This window comes from Cornus florida, unplaced genomic scaffold, assembly GCF_030987335.1.
Source record: "Cornus florida cultivar Cherokee Brave unplaced genomic scaffold, ASM3098733v1 CherokeeBrave_3.0.0_Hap2_Chr11, whole genome shotgun sequence".
Classification (NCBI taxonomy): domain Eukaryota; kingdom Viridiplantae; phylum Streptophyta; class Magnoliopsida; order Cornales; family Cornaceae; genus Cornus; species Cornus florida.
The window spans coordinates 83,943,622-83,968,645 of record NW_026775581.1 but is presented as its reverse complement, the minus strand read 5'-3'; the positions used below and the strand labels follow the sequence as shown (position 1 = coordinate 83,968,645).

General features: G+C 32.7%; 2 protein-coding genes and 1 long non-coding RNA gene across 4 annotated transcripts; 2 read left to right on the top strand and 1 right to left on the bottom strand.

Annotated features, from left to right (window-relative positions):
* The first annotated feature begins 162 nt into the window (after nucleotides 1-162).
* LOC132280766 (protein indeterminate-domain 7-like) lies at nucleotides 163-3,465 on the top strand. Of its 2 annotated transcripts, none has more exons than XM_059782495.1 (4): nucleotides 163-354; nucleotides 482-924; nucleotides 1,200-1,602; nucleotides 2,138-3,465. In XM_059782495.1, the coding sequence occupies exons 2-4, from the start codon at nucleotides 744-746 to the stop codon at nucleotides 3,192-3,194; spliced, it is 1,641 nt and encodes a 546-aa protein (XP_059638478.1). In that variant the 5' UTR covers nucleotides 163-354; nucleotides 482-743; the 3' UTR covers nucleotides 3,195-3,465. The 2 variants fall into 2 exon arrangements, with proteins under 2 accessions (XP_059638478.1, XP_059638477.1); XM_059782494.1 differs by having other exon boundaries at nucleotides 163-359.
* Nucleotides 3,466-14,780: 11,315 nt separating this feature from the next.
* On the bottom strand, nucleotides 14,781-15,668 carry LOC132285464 (uncharacterized). The gene is made up of 3 exons (XR_009472554.1): nucleotides 15,570-15,668; nucleotides 15,368-15,459; nucleotides 14,781-15,159 (listed from the first exon to the last, which is right to left on the bottom strand). It is a non-coding gene; the product is annotated as an uncharacterized LOC132285464 (long non-coding RNA).
* A 5,517-nt stretch (nucleotides 15,669-21,185) lies between these two features.
* Nucleotides 21,186-24,333, top strand: LOC132281433 (probable beta-D-xylosidase 5). The gene is made up of 7 exons (XM_059783134.1): nucleotides 21,186-21,494; nucleotides 21,628-21,933; nucleotides 22,027-22,196; nucleotides 22,429-22,529; nucleotides 22,746-23,087; nucleotides 23,173-23,586; nucleotides 23,717-24,333. The coding sequence occupies exons 1-7, from the start codon at nucleotides 21,192-21,194 to the stop codon at nucleotides 24,331-24,333; spliced, it is 2,253 nt and encodes a 750-aa protein (XP_059639117.1). The 5' UTR covers nucleotides 21,186-21,191.
* The last annotated feature ends 691 nt before the right edge of the window (nucleotides 24,334-25,024 follow it).

The following is a 25,024-nucleotide window of genomic DNA, read 5'->3' as shown; positions in this document are numbered from 1 at the left end:
AAGAGAATTACAATCGAAAAGCAAATACAATAATGAAAGAGGTAATATTTCTAAGACTGAGAAGAGAACAAAGGAAAAGACAAAGTGCAACGTCAGAGCAAACCTGTTGGTTTGGAATGTGGTTCTGATGGGTGGAGGACTAAAGAGGTATCCATCCCTTGCGTCCTCTCTCTCTCTCTCTCTCTCTCTCTCTCTAGCTCTCTCTCTCATACATTTTGAAGCTCCTCTTATCTTATAGAAATTTTGGGTTTTGTATTTGTACTTATATGTATGGATTTGATGAGTTTTTTCTTGGTATTAGCAACTATCAAGCAAAAGTCATCTCTCAAAAATGAAGAATATTGGTGACTGCATGTAAGGTTTGTTGCTGTAAATTCACTTTGAAATTTTATGTTACTTTTCCATTTTGTGTTTTGTATTACTTTTCTTATTCCTCTTTCCCATTCTTTTCTATTAATTTATTTGTTTTTTTAATTCTTAGGAGGCCTGCAGTACTGAAGATGAGATATGGTGGAAACTATATACTATGTGAGAGCTGAAATTCATATTAATTGCTGAATTTCATCACTATCTCCTTTTTTTTTAACTTCCTAAATTAGGGTTTGCATTCGGATCTCAAGTAGAATACAGTCACAGTTGAAGAAGTTGGTTTGTGGCTCATCCTTGTTCTCATCCACAAAAACCAGTGAAATTATCACTATATATAGAGAGAGAGAGATCTAGAGTACTACAGAGAGAAGGTGATGATGAATGATATGATTTTAGATGACAATATGTCAAATTTGACTTCTGCATCCAATGATGCAAGTTTATCTTCAAGCAACAGAAATGAAATTGGTTCCATGTACCCTCAACAGTCTCTTGCATCACCAAATCAACCACCACTACCACCAAAGAAGAAGAGATGTCTTCCAGGAAATCCAGGTAATTAAATCAATCAATCAAATTCATGATTAATTACTTCATCATCAACTCATGAATTAATACCTAGCTAGCCCATAATGCAAATTTTCAATTAATATATTACTATATATGTTCATTTTCTAGAATTAATTATTCATGTGGGTTTTAATTAAAATTTTCTTATCAATCTTCGCAAGCCTGTTCGGGTTTGGAGTCTATTTCTACTTCAACCCTTTGGATAGGATTCGAGGTCTGGTATCTTACTTGACGAACATGATTTTGAATCGTATGTGCAGATCCAGATGCAGATGTGATAGCTTTGTCCCCGGGAACTCTTATGGCAACAAACAGATTCATATGTGAGATCTGTAGCAAAGGATTTAAGCGAGATCAGAACCTTCAGCTTCACAGAAGAGGGCACAATTTGCCATGGAAGTTGAAGCAGAGAACAAACAAAGATGAGGTGGTGAAGAAGAAGGTGTATGTGTGTCCAGAGCCTACATGTGTCCACCATGACCCTTCAAGGGCTCTTGGGGACCTCACTGGGATCAAGAAGCACTTTTCCAGAAAGCACGGCGAGAAGAAGTGGAAGTGTGAAAAGTGCTCAAAGCGTTACGCTGTTCAGTCTGATTGGAAAGCTCACTCCAAGATTTGTGGCACTAGAGAGTATAGATGTGATTGTGGTACCCTTTTCTCTAGGTAAGCTAACAAGCTAGCTAGAACATCCCACTCACCATATATATATATATGGTGAATACACACACACACACCCATATATATGCATGATAAAGAATATTATTTCACATTCATGAAAAAAAAATTAGATTTCCCCTTTGCTTAAGTTAAATATTCTCCTACATGCTGCAATGTTTTTGGTCATGTGTTCTTGTGTGTGTGTGGTGTGTGTAAGTAATAGAGATTTTGGAAGTGTTAAATCTCATGACTAATCTCTAATCTCTATGCAACTCTCAATTTATGTGATTACGGGTTTGTGTGTGCGTGGGCTTGTGACAAAGTTGAAATTTAAATATTATATTTTCAGTACTGCTAAAGCATCTAGCATAGAAGGCTTTAATGGTTATATCTGATATGTCTTTTGTCCATGTAGAGAGAAAGGAAAAAATTGCAAAAAAAAAGTGATGAGATAGAGAGAGAGTACTTACTCTAGCTCTGAAAGCAGCATTGTGATTGTTGTTTATTTTTGTTTCTTGTGCTTGTTTGTCTTTGTTCACAGGAGGGACAGTTTCATTACTCACAGAGCCTTCTGTGATGCTTTAGCAGAAGAGGGTGCAAGAACAATCTCAACAAACCCACTCCTCTCCTTACAACCAGGCACTTCATCACCCCTTTTCAACCTTCAACCTCAACTCCACAACCATGGCTTCCAAGCATTTTCACTGAAAAGAGAACATGAAGACCAACAACAACAAAGTTTCAACTTAAGGCCAGACATGAACCCACCATGGTTAGCTGCTTCTTCAGATCCCCCACCTATGGAATTGTCCTCACAGTTATTCAGTGCATCAAGGTTAGGTCAATCATTTATGCACCAAGAAAACCCTAACCCTAGTCCTAACCCTAGCCCTAGTTCTAATCCAAATGCACTTCCTCTTCCTCCCTTTCACCAATCCACTGCTGCTGCTTCCCCTCACATGTCTGCAACTGCATTGCTGCAAAAAGCAGCACAGATGGGTGTGACAATGAGCAAACCTTGTCCATCAGATCAGACCATGCTAATTAGGCCCCACCAAGCTCACATGACTGCGAAGACAACAGCAGAAGCTGTTGGGTTCATGTGTTCTACATCATTGGCCTCATCTACAGCTGGTTCTGCTGGTCTGGGCTTGTCCTCACATGAAGAGGTGGGCAGTGGGTTTGTTCATGGGCTGGCATCTTTTGGGAATAAAGCTGTTGCCAACTCTAGTGGTTTCATGGAACAAGTAGGTGCTCATCCTTCTTCTGATCTGCTTCATGATGTGATGAGTTCTTTGTCTTCTACCAGTGGGTTTGAAGGATCATCATTTGAAGACGCGTTTAACGGAATCCTAAATCCCAAAATGGATAGCAATTTACAGGCAACACTCACAAAACAAGCAACAGAAGCCCATTTGATGAATAGAAGATATAATGAAGGTGGTGGTGGTGGGAATGATGGGTTGACTAGAGATTTCTTGGGTCTTAGAAGATTTTCTCATAGTGGCTTCCCCAACATGGGTCGGCTTGATCAGATGAATAACTCTTCATCATCATATGACCATCAAAATCAAAATCAAAGATCATGGCAAGGTTAGCCTAGATTCGACTTTCGATCGGTAATTAAGCTTTATCGATATCTCTGCTTTTATTGCATTTTGAGTTAGCTTCCAAGGAGGATGCTAAGGGCCCTCTTTAATTGTATTAAACTCAAAAGAGCTCTTCACTATTCTCCTTTGATTTTGTATTTCAGCTTACTTTTGGTCATATCAGTCTTCTCTCTCACTGTAATTTTATCATCTATTCTTCCATACAATATTAGAAAAATCCTACCTACCAAAAAATAAAAAAAACGAGATTTCAACTGCATTTGCATTTATATTCATTCCTTCTACCACAAACTTTATTTACTTCCAATTAATACAGAATATTAGTGTATTGATCTTTCTGTTTTTCATTTTTCTTTTTTCTTTTCCTTTTTGTGCCCATGTGTGTGTTTAATTAAACGTATGAACTGTTTGATATTTATCTAACACCTCAGGGTGAATATGTCATCCTCCTTACCTTTATTCCAAATGAATGAGTATATATGGTCATCATCCTTGTCTTTTTTCCCATCCTATTGTGTTACAAGCCATCTCTTTACTAATATTTAACTTATTAAAATTATTTATAACAATTTCGTTCCATATATGTTAATTTCAAGCGCCTTCGATCTCTGTTTCCTACTCTTTATGCAAATTAACATTATTCTTCTCACCAGTGCATCTATTGGTCTTTTATGTATGTGTTCATACCACCTATATCTACTCTCTATAATCTTATCACTGTTAGGCGTCACACCTAATTTTTCTAACATTTTGATTTGTAACCCTTCTCTTCTAGTGACTCTTATCATCTATCTTAACATCTTCATTTCCTCTGCATGAATGCATTATTTTGCTTCTTTTTTAAAGCCCAAATTTCTACGCCCGTATAAAATAATTGGCCAAATAAATGTTCTAAAAATCTAGGGCTGAATATGTATCTATCCCAAAATATGCTTAAGATAACATTAGCAAAATATGCTTAAGATAACATTAGCAGATTATGTGGTTGAAGATTTGGCACTCATACTGAAATACTGTTTTGTGTTGGATTTTCTTGAGTGAGAACGAGATAGTATATATAAGGTGATGATGAGAATATATACGGTGTGTCTGTTGCACCAGACAATCGGAGCTGTTTGTTTTCGTGCCTGTTGTGCATGCACTATGCACATCATGCATGAACGACTTTGATGTGTCCACGGTGCACCAGACACACCGAAGTACTACGGTGCACCGGACATACCGAATACCTTCTCAGTGACGATGGCACTGTGCTAAAGTTAGCTTTGAATGCTGACACGAAAGAATCTTGAAATGGTGCATAAATGTGAAGTTAGCATGGGGTTATATATGCTATTTGTATGCAAAACAAAAAGGAGATGCTGTTTGACACCTTTTATGGGTGCAAATGGGTTTCAATCCCCAGGGTGACGAAGATTAGACATAGAGGAGGTACTTCTCAAATATATATATATATTCTTCACATTGGGATCCACAAAATGCCCAAGGGATACAGCTCCTCTCCCGTACATCTTTCTCCTTTCTGTGCATTGCCAACAATATATATCATCATCACTTCAAGCTTGTGACTTCTTTGTTTCCAATGTGTAAAATCACTACTTGAACTCTGTTGCACACATTGGACACAAAAAAAAAAAAAAAGGTTTGTTGCACACTACCATTTTGAATTTGTGACAACCTTATTTTCAAGATTGCAAACTTGAAAATAAGGGTACCACGAACTAAAAGTAATGACGAAAATTCGATATTGCATTGTCATACTAGAAAGTGTCGCGAACTCGAGTTAAAAATATTGTACTTTCGATACGGGTGTCAAGAAATCAAAGTAATGATATTTACGCATTTGAAATAAGGATATTATGAACTTGGGATAGTAATGCAATGACAATGGAAGTTTGTAATTTCTGTGATAGTTTTCGTCTTGTACTAAGGGTGGCTTAATTTGTCCATTTGCTAAGTATGTATATGTGTATATATATATATGGCTATAAATGAACCAAGCCGAACTCGGCTCGTTAGCTTACGGAGTTTGCTCGGGCTCGGCTCGATTTTAACAGCTCGAGCTCTGCTCGTTTAATAAAAATAATTTAAAAAAAAAAAAAAAAAATTTGTTCTCAAAATTAATTAGTATTTCACAAAATAAAAAATAAAAAAATAAAAAATCCTAAAGGTAAACTTGTATTATATATGGGTAGTGATAGATGGGCCAATGATTTTGGCAAATTAGTTTGGCAGAGTACACATGGCAGTTCAGGTAAGCAACTTTAACAATTAAAAAAAGGAAAGAAAATAAAAAGAGAAACAATATACGCGTCCGCAGATTCATCTTTCCCAAGCTGTCAAGTTCTAGACTAAGTTTATCTCTTCTGATAGTTATCAAATCTCTCCTCTTCATTTCGAGAAAAAAGAAAAAAGAAAGAACTTTTGATTTTTAAAGTATATGGTTGCAACTTCATATCATATATCATATTCATATATATTTTTATATATTGTATCATATGTGTAATTTTTTTTTTGGAAGGTAAATATGAGTATTTATTTGTTTGATTATATTGTTCTTTACAGTTTATAAAAAAATTTCAAAGAGATATTAGAGAGAGAAATACAATGAGAAAAAGAAAGAAAGGAGAGAAGAGATGGGAGAGAAAGAAATGGAAGTGGCCTAGCTGGATAGGCCACAGTTTCTGCTAAAGTATGGTCAAATACTTCGGTTGAAATATCATTTTCTATTATATATATAAGAATAATGTGCATCTAAACCATAATATAGACAAGCCCAAATTAAATGATATAGCCCAAATTAGACAACCCAGTGATACTTCCAGTTTCAATCAGTAAAACCTAACTTGTAGGCCCAAAAACAAAGCTCAAAGTCACTATCCTGAATCATATTTATATATATAAATATGTATAGATATATAACAATTCCATATTCATGAGCCTATACAAGTCGAATCCAACGTTATTCGGGCTCGGCTCGTTTACTAAAAGAGTTTGAAAATTGGGATCGAGCTCAGCTCATTTATTAAACGAACGAGTTCGAGCTAAACCTTTAGCGAGCCGAGTCCGAACAGCTCGGTTCATTTGCAGCTATATATATATATATATATATATATATATATATATATATTTGTGTGTGTGTAAGGTAAATGTATTATATTGAACAAAAGAGAATGAGAAATATACAAAGAAAACCAAACAAATCTGGAGAGAAAATGACACAGACCAAACTAGCAACAAGCTAAAAGCAAACAAATTGTATCCTCCATTTATGGGGGCCTTTTATGAAAGGGTCCAGAATGAAAGTGCAATATCTCTGCATATTTTGTTCGTTAATATTATGTTTAGGAGTATTGAATTCGCGAATTAGATTTGGAATTAGAAGAAATTTTATTAAAAATTTAAATTAAATTTTTTTCAATCCAAAGCGTGTGCTTCCAAATGCAACATAAGTAAAGTTTGTAGTGGGAGAAGCAACCGATGCAATTGTTCGGCATCAGGCCTTTGAAGGACTTGGACAGTGATCATAGACTCGTAGGCCCGGCCCAGGAATAAATTTTATGGGTGTGCTTGGGAACAATGCCTAAGGCCTAAGTCTGGCCCAAGAATAATAAATTATTCTACAATAGACAACTCTGTTTTTCTTCCAAATATAGAAAATTTATACATTATTTAGACAATATTAGCTAATTTTAACTGATGTATACAACTAAATGTATTATGGACAATATTAGCTAATTTTAGCTAATTTTTTGGTAGTTTCTGAATACCAAAAAAATGTATAAATTTTCAACTGAACTTTCCAAACGAGAGCACCACATATCCAAAATATACATCAAAATTGTTAAGAATTGATACATTATTCTAAAAATTTCTAGGATAATAGAAATCTGACATATTATCCAAAGACTAGTAATATCTAGATAGTTTTTTTTTTTTTTTTTTTTTTTTTTTTTTTTTTTTTTTTTTTTTTTTTAAATGACATGTGAGAAATATGTTTACAAAAATTTAGGATCTATGAAAAAATAATATACAATTATAGATATTTTTGTAAAAATGGAAAAATCTTGAAAAAGTAGACTATAAATATGGGTTGCACATGGAAAGCAAGCTAAGCAAGTTGGATGTCTAAGTGCTCTAAGAAATAAAAAGCCTAATCAAACACCCTGACCATTGCACTCAAATTTTAATTATATCATAAGTTCTAAAAAATGTTGATGAAAAAATATGATTTGAAAATCAAGTTCTACAAGGGAATATCATAAGTTCTAAAAAATGTTGATGAAAAAATATGATTTGAAAATCAACAATACAAGGGAATCGTGGTCCATTTCAACTTCAATATCGAAAGAGTATACTGGAGAATTAGGTGCAAAAATTATTTGTAAAAATTAAAAAATATTTTTTTAATAAATAATATTAAATAAATTTGATATTCATATCCAAACAATAGCAAACAAATTTCGAAAATTTTAATTCATTTCTTAAAAATTCAGTCCTACAACTTTTCAATACTTGTTTTTTTAATTTTTTTTCGGACTAATACTTAAATGCACCAATAATCAAATTCAACATATAACATTCGAAGGTATTTATGCCCAATTATATATAAAAGTTCAGGTCGTAAATATGACAAATTACTAAGGATCTTTTTATCAAGATTTAGAGATAGGAAAAAAAAAAGGACAATACTTGGTTCTCCCTTTGGAGGATAAAATTCATCCTCCTAATTGACGTGGCCCAATACAATTTCGATACATGTTTAAAATTTTAAATTTTCTAAAAATAATCATTACCCATTTTTTTACTGGTTAAACCAAATTCCAAAGTTTCTTCTTTATTTTATTTTATTTATTTATTTTTCCAAAAGAATATGATTGTTTCTATACACAAATTGAAAAATTACTAAATTTATTTAAAGAATGTACTCTATCAATTGTTGAATAGTTTAAAATATTATATGAAAATTTGATATTTACTTATATTTGAATAGAGTTTTTCTCGTATATTTCTCGGTCAGAGTTAGCTTTTCTGGGAAGATCTATTTTTGGTCAAGGATTTTTTTTTTTTTTTTCATTGGTGGAAAATATAAAAAATAACTTATGAGTTTCTATTGATTTGTATATTGTTTTACATATTGAATAAAAGTTGAGTAAAAGTTGAGTGTTTGAGTGATGTAGATAGACTATGATTTCAGATTGAGGTTGAGTATAGAGATTTGTGGGGAAAGAGAGAGAAGAGAGCCATGTGTACACACTTAAATTTTGTGTATGGAAATTAAAAAACGAAATATGAACCAAATAATAATTTTATTAATTTATAAAAATTCAGTAAAATCTTCTAAGGTATTCTTCACAAATGAAAGAAGATATCTTCTAATTCGATGTTCTTTGTTAGAGCTTGATCTGAGTTGGGTTGTTGACAATTTTCTTCAAATATTTATAGTTGAGGAAGACCGCCAATGATTTATGATCAATGGCTGAAGAAGTTCGATCTCGAACAACATTGTCGGATGATTCTTCGAACTTGTTGAATCACATAGAAAGAACGTTACAATTTTGATGTGCTTGTTACTCTTTGTTGAATTTGTGGAAGAACGGCACGACTTTGGATGTGCTTGTTGTTCTTTGAATTTGAGGAAGAACGACACGACTTTTGATATACTTGTTGTTCTTTGTTAAATTTGAGGAAGAATGACACGACTTTGGATGTGCTTATTGTTTTTTGTCTTCAGAGAATTTGTTAAATTTGAGGAGTAACGATACGATTTTGGATATGCTTGTTGTTTTCCGCCTTAAAAAAATTTGTTGAATTTGAGGAGGAACAACATAATTTTGGATGTACTTGTTATTCTCCGTCTTCAGAGAATTTGTTGAATTTGAAATTTAACGGTAAAAAGTTGGATAATAACCATTATTAAAAAATTTAATAATTTGAACATGTGTCTAAATCACATTGGGCACAATAGTTAGGAGAATAAAGTTCAACTTTCCATAGAACCTAATTATTGTCCCGAAAAAAATAAAAAATAAATTTAAGCTTGTCAATATATCGCATTCAATAGTACAAACCACAATAATTGTCATAGAGATAGGTGAAATAGCTAATTGGCCCAAGAAATATCCTTCCTTCGTTATTGTAAATTTTCTTGATTAGAATGGCATGTACGTGTGAGAATATGAGTTTTGCTATCCATCGTATACCATCTTTATACTAGTTCCATTCCGTGTACTCTATTATGTTGGAATTGTAGAGCATCGAAGTTTTGAAAGTTTTGATCGATTAACCCTGAACGTATATCGATGAACAAATCTGAATGTCTAATTTCCTGAGATTAATGCCTGTAATAGCATCGATCGATCGGATGTGCAACCTAACCATCATTGGAAAGGAACACGCTAGAGAACCTGTAAGATAATCCAATGGTCAAGATTGGTTTGTGGATAATTTTAGAAGATTTCTGGAAGAGTATATAGATGGTCAATTTTGTTTTGGGACTTTATTTTGAAGAAAGGCAACTTCTACTATATTCAAGTTTTGACTCGAATATCAGAATGACATGTATTATTGTGAAAAGCAAGTCTACTAGGTAAAAAACGAGTTGCAAGTCGACTGTTTTGGCAGATTTCCTTTTTCAAAATTTAAAATTTTCTTTTTCCATGTTAATCAAATTACTAGTTTTGTTAAGTTATGAATCAATCAATTTTATAAATTCATCTTTTCAGAAATATTAATTTTGATAAAGTAACTTTCATTTATCCTTCATATGAATCTCAATTGATTTATAAATTAAATCATTAACAAATACCATGAATTTGTTGTGGACAAATATCTGAAACCTTAGAGTTTTCAAAATATTATTTTTACTTAAATTAAATTTTTTGTTTGATTTGTTATCAAACAACCAAATATTCAAAACCTTATAAATTATTTTCCTTTCAGCATTAACTTCCAAATATCTTGCTCCACACACGAATTGATACTCTTAGAGCTAATTTTTTTATAATTCACGAACTCAATTTTGTCGATCCACGAATTCAATTTGTCAATTCATGATTTACAATGATTTCTCATCCATGCTATCATGGACAATGACATTTATTATATATGACAATTATCAAAAAGTACCTGATAGTTTATTAGTTTATGATTATAAAGTTTTCATTTTATGTAGAAAAATTTAAACAATATATCTTTTTAAGAATCTAGAATAAATATATAGATTTCTCAAGTCACATTTTGTTTTAAAAAATATATGAAAATACTAACTTTTGTATTTTAATTATTTTTAATATTATATATCTTCTAACATAGAAGAATTTACAAATATTAAAAACTTTGCATTCATGGTATCATTTTTATTTATTTATTTATTTTACCTCAGTAAAAAACACACTATCGCACGCACTTGACTTTTTATAAACTTGAACTCTTGAGGACTACCACCAAGCCACTTCATTTGTTATTCAATTGTGATTTGAATCCACAATAAAATTCATAGAGATATGGGTGCTTAATATATTTACTACAACCCGAGTATCCGAAATTTTGCTCAAGAGTAGGAATGGGCCAGATGGCTATCGGCCCACTGGCTCATTCGGTATCTTACATATTTTCTTGATGAGTATCATCAACTTCATTTTACATATGAAATTGCCTCTAACTACAGTTTCAATTTGTCAATAGTTCTGATAACCAAAATTTTAAATACATGTTTGGCTAATGTTTTTGTTTTGTATTTTTTTTTGCTTTTGTTAGTGTATTGTAACAAAGCAGAAGTACGAAACATATCTGATAACATTTACTGTCATTTGAATAGTATGGAAAGGTTTCCAAAATTGAGGTCAAAATCGAAAGTATCAAAATAATGTTTTTGTTTACTTTCGCAGTGTAACAAAACACTGTTCAAAAAAAAAAAAAAAAAAAAATCTAAATTAACATTATAAACTAGCCATTCGATTTTTAAAATTTGCAACACTTTTTACTAAACATGTTTTCATGTTTTTACTACCAAAAATCTTATAACAAAGTTACGTTACTAAATAAGTTTCGAAATAATGTTGACCACAATCTAAAGTAGAAACATTGCTTCTGTTTTAAATCAAAGTAAAAGTACAAAGTAACTGTAGTTGTCAGAGACTATCAAACTCCATACATTAATCACAACTTATTAATATGAAATGGAATAATGTTTAATTTTCCTTATATCTTTTATTTATTTATTATTATTATATTCATTATGTCTCTATTATTTCTTTTGAGTGAAAGCTATTATGTTCTTATTTCCTTGGCCAGCCCAAGTCCCCGTACCTAGACCCTCAAATAGCTAATAGCTAGCCTTCAAACTGTGCACAACCAATATGGATAAATTTTTTGGTAGCTTCTGAATAGTGCATATTAATACATTTAATATTCATGTCTTTAGCATGGCCAAGTAGAAGATTGGAAGGAATCTAAAACACAGTTCATTTTATATGAAATTCAAATATTATTTGACTAGTCCTCCTCCCTTTTTTTTTTTTTTTTTTTTTTTTTTTGTACGCTCATTATAATGGAGATTTAGTGACTACGGTCCCGTAATTTTTTGCTTCCCACATCGGGGAGTTTTTTCTACGCTAAAATTGATTGTGTCAATTGTGTATGTGATGTTGATTAGATTTTTCAGATTATTATGCTCTATTTAATTACTTTCTAACAAATTTACATATAGAAAGAGAATATATTTTTGCTGATTTAATTGCGAGAGATTCGGGTTGCTAGAATCAATTTTTTTGAATTCTCCCAGATTGAACTTGGTTTGTTGCCAAAGTGACCAATTTATCAAAGTCTTAGATGTCTATAAAAAAATAGTTTAATAAGTTCAAAAGGACTAATTTAGAACTCATAAATCATTATACACAAATATACAACTACAACACATGGTGTTCACATAGCAATACAAACTTCGGTCTTTTGGATATTGCAACCCCATTTAGGATGTCATAATACTCATTATATATATATATATTTAAATGTTTTAAAGCAAACTATAATACCTTTGCAGTTATATATATAAAAAATAATAATAAGGAGAAATATAATTAATTTTTTACATTGGTTTTTAAAAAGACTCTTGCTAAATTGTGTGATCCATGTCTAAATTTGTACTTTACAGATCCTATCAAAAAAGAGCATTGCTGAATTGTTTTCGGCAACCTCAACAAACATATTCAGTTTTGAGAGGTTGGAATGATTGTATTAATTGAGCTAGTTAAGTACTTGTATTCCTGCCAATAGTTCATATAGGTTGATAAAAAAATGGTCTGTCCTTTTGGGTGGAATATCCCCCAATATGGACATGATGGATTTTTATATTCATCCCTTTTTTCTTTTTCTTTTTTCACCACAAAGATGAACTATTATTTGATAACAAATAATATGTGAATTTTTTTTACACTACATTTTCATGCTTGTCTTGAAGAAAAAGCATGGTGGGTCGCTCTATTTTGGTTATGGCATGTTTCTTTCTTTTTCTAATATTATGAAATTAAAAATATGTATTTATCCTTTATAGAAGGATGATAGCTCAGGTAGCAAGATCAAGAAGAAAATGATGAATATAAAAATCCATCATATTCCACCCAATCAAGTGATCTATGGACTTTTGATGTCACATATGGAGTTGTAGCTGGTACTAAACCTTTTTGAAAAGTATTCAGGAAATGGTTTAAAAACTTTAGAAACTACTTTAAGTAAATTAATCATCATCCTTGCCTTAATATCATATGTATGGGATCGGCCGTATGAATTTTTTCTTCAATCATTTCTATTACATGTCATATCACCTAATAATATATTTAACTTTTTCAAGTCATTTTAATAACCTCATCCATATTATTTTTCTCTTACCTCCTATTACAACTAGTCTACCTTATTTGATCGGCACATTTCTAAGTCGGTCTCCGATGTGTGTCCAAATCATCTAAATCTATTGTCTAATTTTCTCACCAATGAGTACTACACCTAATTTGCCTCTCACACTTTCATTAGTGGCTCTCTCTCTTTTAGTCATACCACTCATCCATCTTAACAATGCATTGTTCTTGTTTATCTTTTATTGCCTAACACTATGCTCATACAACATAGTTATGCTTCGTTTGGTTGGAGGGACCAAAAATTGATGAAAGGGAAAGGGGGAAAGATGAATGAGACATTCTTAAGGAAGGAAATGTGTCTGTCACTGTTTCTTCTAATTTGGTTGGAAGGAAGAGAAAGAAAGTATTTATAATCTTTTTACTACTATATCCTCATTATGTACAATTATAAAAAGAAAAAGTGGTTGTTTTGAGTATATTTTTGGTTTTCATTACATAAGACAATATTTGAATCTTTATTAAATTTACATTTTAAACCTCAATCATTTTGATTCTAAAGCACTTCTCCACGTTTATAATTTTCATGGAATCTAGTTTTGGAATTCTTGTTATCTCATCTAGGATGATTGCACTTAAATATAGGCTTAGCACCGACCTTTAATGCAATCCTACATTTCTGGAAAAACTGACTAGTGTCACCATACATAGTACGAAATTTAGCTTGTGTATTAATACACATATCTTGGATACTTTTATGATTGATAAGGGAATTTGTTTTCTTCTTAGGGCCCACCAAATTATATCTCTTGGGGCCTATCATAAGTTTTTTGCTAAATCTATAAAATCATATGCAAGTCGTGTTGCTTACTCCTACATTCTTCAACTAATTGTTTGAGTAAGTATATAACTTCCATTGTTGATCTACTTGGTATGAATCCGAATTGGTTATCGGATACAGTGGATTCTCTCCTTGGTCTTTATTATTATTACTCATTCCCATACTTTCATTTATGACTCATTAATTTAATTTCTCTATAGTTGTCACAATTTTGTATTATCTATTTTATTTTGTAAATTGGTACTATTGCACTTTTCTCCACTCCTTTGGCATCATGCCTTGTTTTAGAGTGTTGTTGAACAACTTTGTTAGCCACCCAATTTCTATGTTTCCGTGATGAAAAAATAAAAAATAAAAAAAATTCCTTGTTGCCTAACGCTTTCCACTTCAAGTGTCATTGACTCCAATTTCACATTCACTACAGTGTAATAGCATATGATCTTAACATATGGAAGGTGCTAATCAAGCTTGGAATTACTTTTATTTTTTTGAGATGGATTATTTGTATTACTATACTCCCTCCGTCTCAAAATTCTTGGGTTGTTTGGAGACTGAAATCCAACTTTTTATAGTAGCAGGTCTTTAATACTTTTTTTATTATAGTGATAAGAATCGATTTTCAAATTTATTCTTACTAAATGACAAATGATTACTCAGTAATAATTGCATTTGTCAATGTCAAAGGGATAATTTGGAAATGTTAAAAAAAATAATACATTCATTTTTTGAATGGAAAATGTATTTTAGGACATTCCAAAATAGAAAGATTGACAAGAATTTTGGAACCGAGAGAATATATATTATGATATTAGAGTAGGTTGTAGTAGCTTAAGTAGCATATAAAGAGTGAGGAGAAATACAAGTTATCATGTTGATAGAATGGAAGATGAGGTGTGTAGAATTATCAAATTGGTGCAGTATTTATTTAAGGATAACGCAGAAACATGTAAAATTATGGATGAAATTACATAGGAAACCTAGTAAATTACATTTTGTACTACGTTGGGATAACATGCCTTTGATTCAAAAAAAAAAAAAAAAGAATCAAAGTACCTAAAGCAAACAGAACTTCTGTTATATGCTCCAAGTACCTAGTTGCTGCCACCAAAATGCTTCCACTAGAGTCTCTAACAGCAATACCTCCTCATGCAGCCTTTTGATTCGCAACCGCATGCGGCATCCACAGAATCCTCAGCTTTGGACAAGCTGGCCGGCAAGCTAGCGTAAAGGCGGGATCCAGGTAGTAGCATGTATATAGGTACTAGAATAAGGTAACGGGAAGAAGGAAAATTACATGGAATCCCTTGAACTAAACACCCTTCAACTAAAAGCGCAATAAATTCACTTTAATGGAAACTTGAATTAAACATTTTACAAGCATTTTGAGGAATAAGAGAAGCATGCAAACTTGAATAAAGTAACAAACATGTCAGCATAGATTTAGAAGAATAATAAGAGAAGATAGCTACCTGATGATTGAGGCGGCATTCCTAAACCCTGGATTTGCGTAACCCCAATAGCAGACCGCCACGGTGAGATGAGTTTCAGTCAATTTCGTCTTCTACATATATTTATATTAATGGTTCATCAGCTAAAGGTTAGTGAAGACCGTGTAATAAACAGATGAAAATTAAACTAGCCAAAACATCAAATGAGCACACAAATACAAACCAATTGGAGATGACACAATGGTATGATATTGTCCGCTTTGAAACTTAGCCCGCACAGTTTTGCTTTTGGACTTTACCCAGCACTTCACTTTTTCTCTACCCATGCACCTGTAACTCGCCAGTGTGATAACCTGACAGTCTCTCGAATCCGCCCGCGACACACCCCGCGGGTCATCACAATATTACAATATTTATGTATGTTCTTATCTGATTAATTTTCATCATAAAACAGTGTCCAATTAGAGGTTCCTACCGTTGAACAAGAAACATGAAAGAAGAGATGGGAAAGATGGAGTGGGATAACTTCGTCGACGTTGTGCTGATTTTTTTGGCAAATCCGGACCAATTTTTCAACGGAGCTTCTCCGGTGAGATGATTTGAGGATTAAGGGAGAGGCAGAGAGAGAGAGAGAGACAGGGGAAAAGAGGATGAAATAAATGTGTGGTGTAGACTGAAATAATGCAGAGGAATCCAATGATGTAATGGATTGAGAAAAAGCTGAAGTTAGCATTAAAGTTAGCTGTGAGATCTTGATCCTAGGTCACCGGATCTGCTCTGATATATTATTCGAAAATTGAAGCAAAGATCTGCTCTGAATATCTTAAAGTGTTTATCTTTGGGCCTACAATGTTGGGTCTCTGGCCCATTCAATTTTGTATGTAGTGCATACTTTTTGTGCCTTTCTTGTCTGGCCTCATTTGCGGGCCTAAGGATCAATTAGTCTGTCCCACCTATTTATTTATTATTATTATTATTTTCAAGATAAGAAGTGTTAAAAGGTAGATTAGTGATAGATACAGATAGATTAGTAGTTGATGCAGATAGTCGAAGTTTGACACTACAAAATTTATCAAAGGCATTAATTCGCTGGGCTATTAAGGCATCTGCCTGTCTCACGAACTTGTTTGGAATCAATTTACTAAGGTTTAGATCTGATTTAAAAAGAGGGTTTAAATTTTGTAAAACCTTGATCCGTTCCTATTAATAATAAATATATAAATAAATATTATTTTATTAGTTATAGTTTTTATTTTTCCTTCTATTTTTAATGATAATTCAAATTTTAACAACGTTTTTGTTATTATAGTTGATAAATATTTTACTATTAAATTCCTTTTAGAAAAGTTATCTCACACACACTACTAATAAAAGTGGATTCAATGTATAATATTTATATACACTTTAAAATACTTATTTTAATTAAAAACTATTTCTAAATGGTTTTCACGTATCATTGTTTCCTATTTTTTTTAAGGGACACAATTGTTCCTTCCCTTTTACCAAGAGACACAAACTTTGGCAAAACTTTTACATCTATTGGTTCTATTATTATATAGGATATCTAATATGAAATTTGAACATTTTTTTTATTATATATATATATATATATATATATATATATATATAACAATTTTATATTACTTTGTATTTCAAATAAAATAGTGAATTATTAATACCTTTTGAATTAAATTTTTGTTATTAATAATTTAATTTAGAAACACGCAACATTTTGTTATACTAACCTTAACTGCATATTGTTTCCTTTCTTCAAGTGACGCATACGTTCATTGCTTCCCTTTTCCAAGGAACACAAATGTTTGGCAAAAGTTGTACATCAGTTAAATATGATTGTGTTATATATAAATCAGGAAAGAATAGGAATTAAATATTTTTTGGCACGAAAACATTGAAATAGAAGAAATTAAGACAAAAGAGATAGTTATTAACAAAGAAGAGGAGCTTGGGAGCAGTGACTTGATCAATTTGGTTGTTGATCGAATCCTATTAAAAAATAATAATAAAAAAAAAGAGCCGCAGATAGATAAGAGAGAGAGCGTGAGTTTTTTTTTTTTTTTTTTTTTTTTTTTTTTTTTTTACCTGAAGGGAATCATAACTCTTTATCTCTTCAAAGTTTCAAACGGTAACACCATCTTTAAATTTTCTCATTCCCAAATCGTCACTATTTAACATTATCCAATCTTTGACCTCTTTCACATAAATACTATTAGAAATCTTCATGTGAAACTCTAACTCGTATTTCTTATTCTACTTAAATGTTTGCAATTTTAGAGTTATGTAACACACTATATGGATGGTAGCCTCAATGATGCATCACCCAATGAGTTTCAAGGTTTTTTTTTACTATCACGTATGTGTATGTGTATGTGTATACACTGTAATTGGTGGCGAATTCAAAAAAATCGAATTTGTAACTTACAGATCGGATCATAGATTGGGTTGTTAAAAATCAAATCTGATCCGTGAGTCCGATCCGTAAAATTTATATATTTTTTCAAATAATGTATTTAACCAACGGGTCAGTAGCCTAGCGGTATCAATCTCTTACAATATCTTTTGTAACAAACTAGTATGGACAATGATTTTGCAATGTAATTATATTCTTTTATGAGCTTCAAGTGAAGCCTTTGTAATTATGGCCATGGAGCTAGCAACAAAAATTATAATTTAGCGCCGAAGGGGGGAGGGGGGGGTTATATTCTTTTGTGAGCTTCAAGTGAAGCCTTTGTAATTATGGCCATGGAGCTAGCAACAAAAATTATAATTTAGCGGAGGCGAGAAAAAGAAGAAGGAATCGCCTTACCACTGCCCCTTTGAGTTGGTACTAAGTCAAAAATATAGCCTATGATTGAAGAAAATTCGCAGCTATACAAATTAGGTAGCATTCGGCTCGCTCGGGGGACTCAAAATTAGTCATATAATATGTTGCTGGGAATCTTATCGCCAAAGGGAGGTCAGGGGTTCTAGTCTCAGAAGAGACATGCGTGTGTGAGTACCAAAAAAGAAAATTTATTTATTTATTTATTTTTTGTTATTGGTAAGAAACTCACACACCCACTTTGCTTATTCATTTTGAAAATTAGAAGAGATACCACTTTTTAAATATATGAATTAATATAAATAAATTAAAATTTTATCTATTGGGTTATGATTAAAAGACAAATAATAAAGAATAAATAATATTAATTATAAAAATAATAATAATAATGGATAATGGATAATTTAGATAAAATATAATCCGTTGATATGATCCGATTCTTGGGATAACAGATCGGTGGTGGATTAAGATTTGCTTGATCTATTGGGAGCGGATTGAATGTGGTCACCCCTACGGCTTACAATAGTCTTTCATGTTCCTTACTAATTAAATAATAGTGAATAAATTTGGTTATATATATATATATATATATATATATATATATATATATATATAATTTGCTTATAGGTGAGTCAATTTAGGGGATGCCCCACCGTTGGTGCCTGCGAGCCGGCCTACAACAGTCTTTCATCTTCGTCACTAATTAAATAATAATGAATAAATTTTAGGATGGAGTGCAAAAAATTCCCCTGAATTATTGGCTAGTTACAACTAATTCTCCTGAACTAAAGATTGCCCCCCTAAATTATTGATTTGTTGCAATTAAGAACAAACTCATCCCAAAAAACTATTTTACCCTTTGTTATTAAATTTGTCATTTCTTATTAAATTATTATTTTATTTTATTTTCTCTTATATTATATATTAATTATACCATTTCCCTTAATTTAATAATTAGTAGCAATTGATTATAAAAATGGAAAAAAATAAATTTGTAGCTATCATTTTCTAAAATGATTATCTTATTATAATAAAACTTATTATACTCACTTTAAAAAATTTAGCATAAAAAAATATCATCTTTTTCAAACAATATTCATGAAAAATTAATAAATTACGTAAATAAAAATATCTTCTTTTTAATGCAATATATTCATGAAAATTAAGAAATTACTTAAATTGTTTCAAAATTTTCTATTTAAGATTTTTATTTAAATAATTAATTAAAAAAATTAAAGAAAAACTTATGCAAATTTAATAGAAAATATTTCATCAAATTAGTATGAATTTTTTTCATAATTTATTTTAACAAGAAAAATATATCAAGTGTAATTCAATAAAAAATGGTATTATGGTCCTTTAATGAAAAATTGGTAAGACAATGGGGCATTTTGCAATTAAATGTGATAGTTTAGGATATTTTATGCACAAAACATAGTTCAGGGGTTATTTGCAAATTTAAATATAGTTGAGGAATTTTTTTTGCACTTTACCCTAAATTATATATATATATATAGCTTCACATAATGATAAAGTGGTCTCGGAGATTAGCACGACTTCATAGAGAAGAAAATTAGTAAAGTGCACTTAAATTTTAATTTCATATAAATGTCTTCTAAACAGAATAAATAAATAATATCTAAAAAGCGTTCCCAACTCCTTCTATACTTGGCAATCTTCATGTTGATCCATGCTTTATCTCTAATTTGATTAACCAAGCACACATCCATGGAGAAATTTGATAAATAAAACACACGTCCATGGAAGACCGACAACGGAATACAACAAGCTGTGTAGTGCAGTCATCGAACGCTTTATAGGAATTGTTCCTATAAAAGTTGGTTCAGAATTCAGATATCTCAGTTACGCTACTTGGGAAAAACATCACGCTGGTCGGCCATGTTAATGTCACTTTGTCAATTTCAAAATAGAGAACATTATAATTTAGCACAAAACAAAGCCTCAAGCAGAAAGAAAACCAATCAATATACATAGTTGTCTTGGGTTTTTTCCTTTGGCTCAATAATATTCACCATATCAAACGTAACTTGTGCTATGTCTAGAGTTGTTGGCTTCTGAAAAAGTTCAGAACCCCTCGTAATCTTAAGACATGGATTTTCACTTATGACAATGGAAATTAATTATCTTCTATCAGGGATCGTTCTAAAGGAGGCTAGCTTTTGCATCTTAAAATGCCACATAAATACAATAATCCGAAGCATATTCGTGTGTGACACCTACAATGCCTCCTATGTACGTTTTAACTTCACACCTCAAAATCCATTTCTGGATCTTGAAATTGCTTCAATAAGCTCTTACAATCGAGAACTTCAACGTAACTTTCTTTCTTTCTTTCTATTTTTCTCTGCCCCTAACATTCATCTCATTACTACCAATGTGAGAAAGCATTACTAACTTAATTTGTTCAATCTGATTCCTTCACCAACTACATAAGAGCAGTGTTGTCAAAGGCGCGTCTCTAGGCTCCAGGCACAACACTTGCTCAGGTGTGTCTTTAATATGGAATACCGAAGCAAAAATTCTACTAACTGATAGTTTATGATAGGGATATATTTTTCTGATAAACCCTGGAAGTAAAACAGTTTAAACAAAATTCTACTAACTGATAGTATATCAAAGATAAGATAACAAAATTATACTAACTGATAGTATATCAAAGATAAGATTATTTAGATTTCAATAACAAAATTCTACTAATCAAAGATAAGATTATTTAGATTTCAATGCAACCGATCAACGTGTAACAAGTCACATATAAAACCGGCCATATATAGGCGTAACAAGTCACATAAAACCTATATATAGGTCACGTTTCCATCTAATTCTCTGTAACACACAACACCATTTAGTATCATCATGGCGGCCAACCTTAGTTTTATTCTTTGTTTCTCTCTTGCTTTCTTTGTTACTCTTGGTGTTGCTAATGGCGGCAACTTCATCGGTCATGTATGTGATCCTTTGAGGTATGCAGATCTCGGGTTGGAAATGAAAGACTTTGCTTTCTGTGATAAGTCACTTCCCTATGACGTTAGGGTGAAGGACCTCATAGATCGCATGACACTGCTCGAAAAGGTCCGGCAGATTGGTGATACTGCATATGGTGTTTCTAGACTCGGCCTGCCTCGGTACGAGTGGTGGTCGGAGGCCTTGCATGGCGTCTCTGACGTCGGAATGGACAATAGCAAGGGAAGCTTCTTTGACGAAGATGTTCCCGGTGCAACAAGCTTTCCCACTGTCATTACCACAACTGCTTCTTTCAATGAGTCCCTCTGGAAACTTATTGGTCAGGTAAACAATAGTAAGTTTCATATTAGTCAAGACAAAGTTTTACGTTTTATATATATATATATATATAGAACACATTCTTGTACAATTTTGGATGTAATATATTAACGTGGAAAAAAAAATGTTACTATTGCAGGCAGTTTCAACAGAAGCAAGAGCTATGCATAATTTAGGGCATGCAGGATTGACATTCTGGAGTCCTAACATCAATGTAGTGCGTGACCCTCGATGGGGAAGAGCACTAGAGACACCCGGAGAAGATCCTTATGTTGTAGGTACTTATGCCTCTAACTATGTAAGAGGTTTGCAAGATGTTCCCGGAACTGAAAACGCCACGGACTTGAACACGAGACCTCTCAAAGTTGCTGCATGTTGCAAGCATTACGCCGCCTATGATGTCGATAAATGGAAAGGAGTTGATAGATTTCATTTTGATGCTAGAGTAACTAATCACTTACATCATAATAGTCTGAGTTGTCCGATGGTTGAACTCCATATCATGACTCATATATATTTTTTTCTGCATTTCTTGTAGGTGACTGAACAAGATATGGTGGAGACCTTCCTTCGACCTTTTGAGATGTGTGTTAAAGATGGTGATGTTTCAAGTGTTATGTGCTCTTTCAATCGTATCAATGGCATCCCAATATGTGCGGATCCAAAACTTCTAAAAGACACCATTAGAGGAGAATGGGAACTTCATGGGTATTGAATATAAATCCTTTTTTTTTTTTTTTTAATGCTAAATAAGATATTAATTTGACACATTCACTCAATTCATGCATATTATCTATATATATATAGGTATATAGTTTCAGATCGTGATTCTATTGATGTGATGTTAACTGGTCACATCAATATATAATTGGCTCGATTTGACACAATCATTGTGACATTTAACACTCAATTCATGCATATTATCTATATATATATATAGGTATATAGTTTCAGATTGTGATTCTATTGATGCGATGTTAACTGGTCACAATTGGCTCGAGGATGGACCAGAGGATGCTGTTGCACAATCCCTAAAAGCAGGTGAGTCAATTTTTGGATTTCTCAGTCTAAGCAGGAGACAATATACTTTGATATTATTGATCATTCTTTGATTCAAAGTCTCATTCCATCTCAATTGAAAAAGCAAATACTTGTTCAAGAAGAAATGGAGTTCTGCTTCCGTGTGAATTATCTCATTATTATTTTTCTTTTTATTGATTTATGTCAAATATGTTAAAAGAGTTTTAATTTTTCTAGGCTTGGATTTGGACTGTGGAGCCTACTACACAAATTATACTCGCAATGCAGTAGTTCAAGGGAAAGTTAAGGAAGCAGAAGTAGACAAGGCACTCAAAAACCTCTATATTGTGCTCATGAGGCTGGGGTTTTTCGACGGTAGTCCTCAATTCAAGTCGCTAGGCCGGGCCGACGTATGCAGTCCAGAACACATTGAGTTAGCAGCCCATGCAGCCAAAGAAGGAATTGTTCTTCTAAAAAATGTCAATGAAACTTTGCCCTTGAACCATGCTAAAATCAAAACCCTAGCAGTGGTTGGACCTCATGCCAATGCCACCAAAGTCATGATTGGAAACTATGCGGGTACATAATATAGTTTTGACAAATCATTATAAAATTCATTGCTATGTTATTTTGTTCTAACATTTGCATTAATTCATGCATATAGGTGTCCCATGCCGATACAAGTCTCCTATTAGTGGTTTTTCTGAATTTGGAAAAGTGAAATATGAAAAGGGCTGTGGGGATGTGAAATGCAAAAATGAAACCTTTATTTTCCCAGCGGTTCAAGCAGCAGAGAAAGCTGATGCAACCATAATTGTAGTGGGTCTTGATTTGTCAATTGAGGCCGAGGAGAGGGACAGGACAGATCTCCTCCTACCTGGTTATCAGAAACAAATGATCAACCAAGTTGCAAACGCGTCTAGAGGTCCGGTCATTCTTGTAATCATGTCTTCCGGAGGGGTGGACATTTCTTTTGCTAAAAACAACGATGACATCGATGCAATCCTCTGGGCTGGGTACCCTGGTGAGGAAGGTGGCCTTGCTATTGCAGATGTTGTTTTCGGAAAACACAATCCAGGTATATATGCGTATATATGCATTCTAAGGCTCCATACATTTCAAATTTTGTACCATATTTCCAAATAATTCTAGTATGGTAAACTTGTCATTTGAACACCTCTATAACATATTACAATGTTAATTATCAGGAGGAAGATTGCCACTTACATGGCATAAAGCAGACTATGTTGATATGCTACCCATGACATCGCTACCACTAAGGCCGGTTGACAGCTTAGGCTACCCCGGTCGAACATACAAGTTCTTCAATGGATCCACAGTCTACCCATTCGGATATGGACTCAGTTACACTCAGTTCAACTACACAATTGCACCCTCTAACAATTCACTCAAAATTAAGTTAAACAGGCTCCAACATTGCCGGAACATGAACTACACCGAAGGTGCTTACAAGCCTCCATGCGCGGCAGTTCTAATTGATGACATGAAATGCAAGGATGATATTGAGTTCGAAGTTGAAGTCCACAATGTGGGGAAGAGAGACGGAACAGAAGTTGTTATGGTTTATTTGAGCCCTCCAGAGGGCATTGCTGCTGCTCCTATCAAGCAGCTCATTGGGTTCCAAAAAGTGCTTGTTCCGGCCGGTGGAAGCGAGAAGGCTAAGTTTGTCTTGAATGCTTGCAAGAGTTTCGGCCTTGTTGATTACACTGGTTACCGTCTTTTGCCGGCTGGTCGGCACACCATCACGATCGGAGATGGAGATAGTGCAGTCTCATTCCCTGTCGAAGTTCGCTTGGAGCATTAATAAACTATCATGATTATTTAGGGGGTTTTTTTATTAGAATTTGTTATTTTTAGTTTTTAATTAGTACCTTAATAATAGGAATAAGAAATAGGATCTTGGAGTGATAGTTTCATTCAACAATGTTTCTTGTGGAAGGAATTACATTTTAGTTTAAATGAGCATTTTCATATTATTAATATATGATGAGTTCTTGGATTTGACTCTATCTAGAGCATGAAAATTTTAAAATCTCACTAAATCTTCAAAAATTTAAAATCTCACTACTGTTATACGTGTGTGTGCTTTGTGTGGGGTCCACCTGTAGTTGAAATTTGGTGCACATGTTGAAGCATTTTCAATGGCGGTACAGCTTGATCAATAAGCTGCCTGCTGCCCACGAATACAAGGCCTATAAATAGGCATTATACAGTATACAATGTATATGAGAAATAACAAGTAATCAATCTCTCTCCCCAGTTTTTCTTTTCTTATATTTTTTCTAATATATTGAAAAGCTCTTTCTCTCTCTCTCACTTAATATTACTCTATATACATATATATTTATATATATTCCCTTTGTCCTTTTTTAATTATTCATAAACTGTGACTCACGCAATCACTTAATATTATTCTATATACATATATATTTATATATACTCCTTTTTAATTGTCCGCTTCGTAAACTGTGACTCACAAAAAAGGGACGGAGGGA

Coding starts and splice junctions, on each gene's coding strand:
- LOC132280766 (XM_059782495.1), top strand. CDS start 744: ATGATGAATGATATGATTTTAGATGACAATATGTCAAATTTGACTTCT. Junction 925..1,199: donor ATGTCTTCCAGGAAATCCAG/GTAATTAAATCA, acceptor TCGTATGTGCAG/ATCCAGATGCAGATGTGATA. Junction 1,603..2,137: donor TGTGGTACCCTTTTCTCTAG/GTAAGCTAACAA, acceptor CTTTGTTCACAG/GAGGGACAGTTTCATTACTC.
- LOC132281433 (XM_059783134.1), top strand. CDS start 21,192: ATGAAAGACTTTGCTTTCTGTGATAAGTCACTTCCCTATGACGTTAGG. Junction 22,197..22,428: donor GGAGAATGGGAACTTCATGG/GTATTGAATATA, acceptor ATATATATATAG/GTATATAGTTTCAGATTGTG. Junction 22,530..22,745: donor TGCACAATCCCTAAAAGCAG/GTGAGTCAATTT, acceptor TAATTTTTCTAG/GCTTGGATTTGGACTGTGGA.